Source organism: Grus americana, chromosome 1, assembly GCF_028858705.1.
Source record: "Grus americana isolate bGruAme1 chromosome 1, bGruAme1.mat, whole genome shotgun sequence".
Lineage (NCBI taxonomy): Eukaryota > Metazoa > Chordata > Aves > Gruiformes > Gruidae > Grus > Grus americana.
The window spans coordinates 39,741,895-39,750,772 of NC_072852.1; the positions used below are offsets into that span (position 1 = coordinate 39,741,895).

General features: G+C 39.6%; 1 protein-coding gene across 1 annotated transcript; it reads right to left on the reverse strand.

Moving 5' to 3' along the window:
• Positions 1 to 3,679: 3,679 nt before the first annotated feature.
• Positions 3,680 to 7,122, reverse strand: IFNG (interferon gamma). Its single transcript, XM_054846280.1, has 4 exons — positions 7,000 to 7,122; positions 5,058 to 5,126; positions 4,514 to 4,693; positions 3,680 to 3,805 (listed from the first exon to the last, which is right to left on the reverse strand). The coding sequence occupies exons 1-4, from the start codon at positions 7,120 to 7,122 to the stop codon at positions 3,680 to 3,682; spliced, it is 498 nt and encodes a 165-aa protein (XP_054702255.1).
• Between the last annotated feature and the right edge of the window lie 1,756 nt (positions 7,123 to 8,878).

Sequence of the window (8,878 nt, forward strand, 5' to 3'; positions counted from 1 at the left end):
GCCAAAATAAGATCATGTCCTTGGATCTTCAAAAGAATCTCAGCTGAGTCTCACCATAAAGCTACCAAAGAAGTTAAGCTATTACGTTATAAGAAAGTCCTCACATAAATATGCAACTGGGTAAAAGATAAGAAATAAAGGGCAGGAATCAGTGAATGGTTTTTGCAGTTAATTGGGTTCAGTCATGAGAAGGCTTGCCTAGGGCCTGTGCCATTTAATGTAGCCATCGGCAATTTGGGAAAGGGGGTGAGCTGTGAAATAATTAAGTTTGCTGATGTACTACATTACTCAGGATACCAGAGAGGAGGTCCAGCTGCAAAGAACTATTAAAGGACTTCAAAATACTGAATGACAAGGTGATAAAATGGCAGATTAAAATCAGTGCTGATAATATGCAGGAAAAGAGAGTAAAGATAGAATCAACATGCTGCAGAAGTGATCCATAAACAGCAGTGACTTTCTGAGACAATGCTATCTTTTTTTTTTTGTTTTTGGTTTTTTTTTTCCCTTTCTAATTTTAACTACTAGATAGTAGATCATGTGTTTTCACTCCCATGCATATGCATCTATTAACTCTCTCAGGTTGTGTAGCTGGAAAATATGTGCTGACCTTCAGTAAATTGTCCAACACTTCTGTTATGTTTCTCTTTGAAAAATATTTAGGGTAGCCATTAAAATTCATTTCACACAAATTTAGCTTAGCTGGAAATGTTTTCCTCACTTGGATATAATGAGGAATGACATAGAAGAGGAGATCTGGGACTCCCGTGGATGTGAAAGAAGAGATGATGGGTTTTCATGTTGAAAGTGATTCACCTCATTTGTATGGTATACAACTGAGGGGAAAAAAACATGGTCTTGTGAAGGCTAATTTTTATGATATTCTTCTCTAACAATATTATCACATTAACAAAGCAAAGTGAGAAATTATTAGTTCAACAGTTTATCTTAAGCACCCTGTAGAAATGAGTCTTAGAGACTTACACTGGGTAAGGGGAAGGCCAATATAAGAAACAAATTATTTGGATTCCATTGAGTGGTTGGGTAACTATGGCAGCACTGGTGAATCTCTGCAATGTCTGGTGTCAGATTTAACATGAAAGGTTTAAAGATGCTGTACAAATTTCCATATGGAAATAAGGATATCTTGGGAGGGGGGGACATGATGACACCACCACACAACACAAACAAACAAAAAAATCCCACCAAACTACTGAAATCAGAATGGACAAACACATTTTGCCAGCAGTGCTAGCTGCTACTTCATCTCTTAGCTGCTCATGCCCTCCCTACTTCTCTGCCTTTGCTTCCCAGCACTAGGATGAAAAGAATCTGGGAAGTTATGTGACTGAGCAATAACTTCCCTCCAAATACCCTTGCTGTTTTGAGCCAGATTTAACAGCGTAACAGCAGGAATGCATGGGACAGCACAGCACAGAAAATGGCACAGGCTTGGGTACACCAGCTAAGGCAGGATGGATGAGTAAATGTTATTCCTGCTGGATGTATAGCAATGGCCTTAATTGTTTTTCCATGGACCCCTTTGGCCAGGTGTGGAAGAACTGTAGACTTTTCAGTTTATAGTCTAATAAAGTAGCTCCTAACTAGTCCTGGCTTTGAATTAAAAAAATAGAGTATTAATTTAATCAGGAGTAGTGGGGAGACTCACTATCTCACTGCCAACAGCTAATGAAACTTTAACCTTATCTGTTAGGTTTTTCATTATTCTTTTTTCTCTTCTCTTCTCTTCTCTTCTCTTCTCTTCTCTTCTCTTCTCTCCTCTCCTCTCCTCTCCTCTCCTCTCCTCTCCTCTCCTCTCCTCTCCTCTTTCTTCTTTTTTTTAAATAGAAGTTGCTACAGCTGGCTTTGCTTCCCTGGAGGATAGTTAGTCTCTTTTAAGTAATACCCCATGAAAGAGCATGTGCACAGAAGGACACATTGCCTATGTTAAATGCATACCGAGGCTTCTCATGCTTAGTCCTGGAACAGGAGAAATCCCACAGTGTTATTTCACTTGCATCTCACACACATACACATGTCTGTGATGAGTACAAACAAGAACAGCTGTTTCCTTCAAAATCAGTTCAGGTCTCCAGGATTATTGAGTCACTTTGCTATGACTGTAAAATGAGGATATGAATGAAGGTATCTTACACCAGGGGAGACAGCTTGGCCCATGGGAGTAAGAAGGGCTGCAACAATTACAACTAAACTCATGGGGCTTATTACAAATAAACTCTGGGGTCAGTGGGGTGCTATTTCTGGAATTTCCTGATTCAGCCAAAGTTCACGGGGGAGCTGGAGGTCCTATGTTGGCAAGAATCCCAAAGAAAATCTGACCCATTCCCAGTTAGCCTAACCAGTCTGTCCTCAGCTAATTTGTTTGGTAAACCCCTGAGGACCAGAAAATTTGGAAGCCCCACCAACTCCCCTCCCCTCTCCGAGCCCAAGCCCAAACCCAAGCCCCTGAGACTGGCCAAAGCCTGAGCAGCCCCAGGCCTCCGGCTTGTACCACTCACAGCAGATGGGCTGACCTCAATCTAGGCTCCACGACTTTGACTTGCAGAGCAATTTTAAAGCGTCTTTTATTTTAAATCAGAGTAAGAACAAATTTCATATGACCAATGCCTTCTTATAAGCAAAATTCTGGTTTTTCACCCAGATACAAGCAGAACTTGAAGAGCTTGGGAATTTTAGACCCTTCTGCCAGATTTCTTCAAAAACATTATCCATTCCCAAATCTTGGAGAGGCAGGAGGAAATAAAAATTTTTTTTATATATCTGGGCAGGGCCATCTTTTGTGACAACATAGAGCAAGATTAGCATTCTACTTTTCACGGAAATTCTGGTGAATAATTGTGCAAGTACTCTTCATTTATTTGTTTGCTTTTTATTTAATATCCAAATTTTAAAAAGTTTCCATTGAGAAATCCAAAGTTTTAAATAATATTCCGGTACGAAAATAAAAACTTCCATACTACTACCTCCAAATAAATAAAATTACATCAGACACATTTAAATGGTTCAGTACAAAAAAATACAGAACTTCTCAGAAGTTGAAGTTAAGTCAGTGCAATAGAGTTAGTCACATTTCCTGGAGTTCCTAAGTAGCCTGGCCTCCTGGTAACTTCAGTGCGTAATAATAATTACCAGCAATTAATCATCAATCCCCTAGTTCAGAAAAGTGCTTCAGCATTTGCTTATCTTCAAGCATGTCTATTTGCTTGATTTGGATTTAGACATGCTTAGAAGTAAGCAGATATATGTTTTCCTGAGTACAGAAACTTCCCCATATTGGTGCTTGCATCTCCATGCCAAATAGATGAATGTTGAGACTAATCTTAGAGCATCCCTCTCTCAAGACAGCACCAGATGGAAAACTGGGTACTGTAACATGTCATTTCAGGATTTCCATATGGAAACTAGGTAAACATTGCCTCATTCTGTATTTTCAGTTCAACAAACATAACAGATAGACAGGATTTTAAGACAAAGTCATTTCTTACATAGTAGTAGGAGGTATAAATACTTGATTGATCTTTCTTTATAAATAATTATTTAAAATAATTAAATATTAATAAATAAATGTATAAAATTTCAATAAAAAGATTGAAATAAAAAAATGTGCATCATAACAAAATTTGCACAATAATTCAGTAGAAAAGGTCATATGATGTCGTTAGCATTTGCATCTCCTCTGGGACTGGCTCCTTTTCCTTTTGAGAGAAGTTGAAGTCTCCAGCAGTTTTTTTAAGACACTGAACAGCTCATTCACAGCTTTGCGTTGAATTTTCAAGTCACTCATCTGTTATAAGTAAGAAACAAACAGAATGAAGGTCATGCCAAGAGCTATAATTGTTTACTGATCACATCCTACAGGCTACACTGCTACCAGGGTAAACCAGGTGGACATCTGTAGTTTCCGATTACTCTACTACCTAATTCCTACAACAAAGAGCCACCTCGTCACAGACTTCTGTCTTCCACTTTCTATGCTACTTTTTGCAACATGCCACAGACCAGCCACGTTCTGTGAAACGGAGCTACGCTGTAGTTATTGCGATGATATATGAGTTACCTACAAGCAGCTAACTCCACTGGGGTGTTGGCCGCAGACCTCTGCAGAAGTCGGCGGTTTGTGCCATTGGCACTCGCTCGATCAGCCAAATGTCTCCAAAGCCCGCGGAGGCAGGCTGTAGCCGGGCACAACTTTCCCACCCAATTTCTAAACCACAAAGAGCTGTGTCAGTGGCAGCTCTGGTGGGCAGATGATGCAGCAGCACTGCTGGCACCTCTGTGCTAGACTCCAGCGAGACTCAGGGAGGGCGGCCCCCACGCTGACACCCCACACCGCAGCAGCCGCTGCAGCTGGAAACATTAGGTTTTCCAGTGTGAACTGAGCCAGACGGGGGTTACCAGATGGGTTACTAAAGCATTATTGCCTTGAGTCACACTCAAATCGCAACTGGAAAATATAGTGTCATGAGCCTTGGAGGCAAAGGAAGAGCCTTACCTGAAGCTTTGTCAGGTCCATGAGGTCTTTCATCTTCTTTAAGCCATCAGGAAGGCTGTCTTTAAGAGTAGAGAGCTCCTCGGATATGTGCCTGACATGCGCCTTTGACTTGTCAGCATTTTGAAGGATTTCCAAGTACATGGAAACAATCTGGCTCAGGATGATCCTTTTTTCATTTCTCTGTTGAAAATTACAGTCAGAAAGAAAGGTCTGTGAGAGCCCATCAGCAGGAAAATGAACAAAGCTAAAACACAGCACACAGGGGTTCTCACTGCAGCTTGAAACAGGACGATAAAGAAGATGCTGCAACTCATCTCCTGGGCTTGACTGCACCTCAGGATCGATTCATGGTGCAGTGTAAAACACTTGGATCCTTATGGGAAGCATTTTTATGGGGATTGTTTTCTCATTTCCAAGCTACTGAAGCAGCCTCTGCTCGTGTTCATTCTGCCCCAGGTGGTTACGCTGGCCCTGGGAGCTGCTTTGTACTAAAAGTGCCCTGCAAAGTGTCTGAGATGCTTTGTCATATCTGATTCTGACTCACCTCTGTCCAGTTTATCAGTTTCTCTGTAAAAATAGGTCCACCATCAGCTACATCTGAATGACTTGAGTTCTGCAACAAAGAACAAACATATCTGTTATACAAACAATACTTATCACAAGGCAAATTTGCGTTCTCTATTCAAATAAGCAATAAAAAAGAGAGATGTGATTTTTGCACCACTGGCCTATAGCTATTACAATACTTTCACTTCTCTAATCACCAAATCGCATTGGATGACTGCCTAACATCAAAAATGGCATTAGTCTGCTTTTCAATGTCTTCCGCTATAAGTCATCTGAAGAGAGACACTTAGTGGCATCTATTTTACCGAATTCTCCTTGCAAGTTTTGGCACTGACAGCCAAAAATTAAACTTCATAAGCATAGCAACTGGCTAGAAATTTGTCAGATCTGATCTTGGCATGTTTTCTGGTAAGTCAAAGTCCATCAGTATGTAGTCTGTGGCCTTGAATTTATCCAGTCTTAATAAAATCTCATATGGAACAAGAACAAATTAACTTTACTATAAAACTGCAGTTTGTATAACTGGAGAATAGCCTAGTAGTCCACAGTCAGGCATTGGGATATACAAGGTTAGTGGGCTCTCGGGGATGGAGTTTAACCATCAGATGTTAGCCACACACTGTAGCAGATTCTAGGAAACAAAGAGCAATAAAATTCTCCTACCAAGGAAAGGTAAACTGAATCATTTCCTCTTCTGTGTCTTTTTTTTTTTTCTTTTTGTATACAACAGTCATTATTTCCTTTTTTGTCTGCTCAGTAATTTAAATATAGTGAGTGCAAAGGGAAAACTTGCAGGGTGACAGAAACCCTGCAGGCTGATTGGCTCCCTGTGCTGAGCACATTGCCAAACCTTGTTTTGCTGTTCTTCTGAAAGGTGGGGAGCACCTGCTGTGGACCGGAGTTTTTAATGTCAGTGCGAGAAACTCACCATGGCTCAGGATCTCTCCAACAGAGTTAGATACATTCTAATGAGAATCTCTCTGATCTATGCTAATGACAAATTTAAGATATAATGCCAATTTTACAGCCTGTTACCTATCGATCTGCAAACACTGAAGTATCACAGTAGGCTTCTTTGTGTGATACTTCATGGTGATTCTTTGATTACCGAATTTCAACTTTTATTTGCACAAAATTCTGACAAAATCAGAGCTGAAAATAGGAGCATACTCTTGCAGTTGCTTTCATGCATTTAAGGAAAACCACCAAAAATATATTGAGAATAAAAGCTGTTAATACCTCCTAGATGAGTAAAGGTGAATTAAAATTACAGCTATCAAATTATCAAAATTCTGTCTGAAAACAAATAATATCATGCCAGATAGCATTCCAGATCATAGTCACAGATATGGAAGCAAAATGGTTGGAGGAAGCAAAAGAATAAACAGTAGGAACCACCTTTGGGCAATAATACTACTAAGTACCAGATGCATTTGTTAAACAAAAGTTCTTCTCCATTTTGTTTATATTGCTAACTAATACTAAATCCTCCATTAACATTACTAACCTCAAACTAAAAAAGTGTCAGTAAATTGCATCTGACTAGAATTGAATCAAGATTCATTCATTCATTCATTCATTCATGATAAATTGCATTAAGATATCTTTTTATAAAACATGTAATCAAAGGCTGAAAGGAGCTAGGAGAAGCTCTTGTGAAAGGAAGAGCGCCCCTGAAATAAATGTAAACTACTACATTAACTACGACTATTGAAAAACTGAATCATGTTAGTGAAAGAGGTTAGCAAAACCAAAGGAATTGTCTATATTCCTGTTTAAAAAAATGTATAACCAAAAACTTTGTTCTATGGTTACCCTCTATTGGTACACATTGAGTATGTCAAGCAGTGCTCAAGTCTGGACTATAAATAAAGCACAAGCAGCAGAAGAAGAGAAATGCAGTAGAAGACCATACTTACAAAGTCAGCTTTCAGTTGGTCTATATCATTTTGAAGTTGTGCAAGAATTAAGCTATTTCCAAAACGCCCAAAATAAATCATGATGACAGACAGAACAAACAAGCTGTAGGTCTGGCAAGTCATTTTCTTGATGATGGTTCAGTTAAAATGCTCAGATAAATTCTGGGAGATGTCAGTTTTAAGAGCAGTGAGCTTCAACTTCTAATAGTTAAATCTTCTATTAGAAGAAAGTAGACGAATGAACTTCATCTGCCTGTCAGTGGTATTTATACCTGGTCTTGAAATTTTTTATTTCGTCATCACAGGCTGTATATATTTAGACAGATAGTGTTAGATAAGAACCTTCGCTTTTGGCTAATCAAGGGAATCCCTCGAAAGCATCTTTCTTAAAGCATGGTCCTGGAAAAATTTTCAGTGGTTTGTCAATGGGTGACATTTACGTGGCAGATTCTGAAGTTTCTTTTACACGTGGTTGGGGAAAAGGGGGAAATTATGATACTGATTGAGGAGTATGCATTGTGGCTCAAGCATAATCTTACACGCTATCTGAAAAAAATCATATTGTGTGGTTAAAGGGTCAGTGTAACAGACAACTCATTTCTGGTATTCTTTTAAAGTAACTTGGGATTCTTCAGAGTCACTTAGAGATCTGAATGTTTTTTCCCACTGCTGTCCTTTTGTGAAACACTATTTGCATCCTTTCCATGGTATAAAATGCATTTTTTCTGCTTTGTCAATCTTCACCTCAGAATTCAAAATACACTCAGAGAAAATGAAGTTCCAGCATGAATGCAATGATGAATCATATTAAATGCCTCTATGGTTGTCTACTATTTGCAAGAGCGGATATTTAGTACTCAAGACACTCATTTCTGCATGGCAATAATTAAAGTTCCCCACCATTTGCACTTATGTGTGTAGAATACGGAAACAGAAAGACATGGATGAAAAAAACCCCAGGAGAAGATGACAGACAGGATGGTCTCCAAGCACATACAGACCCCTGAAACAACTGTATTGAAGATAGCTTGGGAAAAGGTTTCTGTATAGGAACTGAGCTCTGCTTTGATGGATATCACGGGAAAAGAGCTTACCGTGAAGAGTCTTAATGAAAAAAATCAGAGCAATTTTAGGCTGCAGTATATGAATGCAGGATAGGCAGGAGCCTACGAGGCAAAGAAAGAAGGAGCCCATAGGGAGCAAGAAATGAGAGAAAATCAGGAAGAGGGCACTTTTGGGCTCACTTCCTACATGTTGCAGTGGAGGATGTCTGTAGCTCATCAGAAACAGATGAGAATTAAACTGGTCACCAACAGGTATGATTTGAGCTCTCCAGCACAGCCCTGGATGGCTTTTTGGGTGTTTCTTGCAAGAAGCTGGCCCTTTTCCCAGCAGCACCTGCTATTTCAGCAAATAACTATTAATGCCATCTAATATTTTTCATCTGCAGCTTGAAAGAGGATCTCCATATCTGGAATAGATCTAGCCTACTAATACCATTGCAAACAGACATTTGCCATTTTGCAGAGACAAGAACCAAATTTCATCAGCAATCACAGGCCCAAAAGCTGCATGCGAAATTTCCCTGGGAATAGCAGTGTAGACAGATGACACACATCTCACAACAGGTGCAGTACTGAACAAAAATTAGGGCTTTAACCTGCTTGGGGTAGTAGCACTATGCAATGCCCATATTGATTTTAGTTTCAAAAATTAAAACTGGTTAAGGAATAACTTGATTGCTTGAAGTGTTGACATTGAGGCGAGGTGATAATGCTACTCAAGGATGCTTCAGAGCACTGGAAAAACATGCAAAGTTATCATGCCTGCCCATGGCAGAGGGATTGGACTAGATGATCTTCAAAGGTCCCTTCCAGCC

Coding starts and splice junctions, on each gene's coding strand:
- IFNG (XM_054846280.1), bottom strand. CDS start 7,122: ATGACTTGCCAGACCTACAGCTTGTTTGTTCTGTCTGTCATCATGATT. Junction 5,127..6,999: donor ACCAACTGAAAGCTGACTTT/GTAAGTATGGTC, acceptor TCTTTGTTGCAG/AACTCAAGTCATTCAGATGT. Junction 4,694..5,057: donor AACTGATAAACTGGACAGAG/GTGAGTCAGAAT, acceptor AATTTTCAACAG/AGAAATGAAAAAAGGATCAT.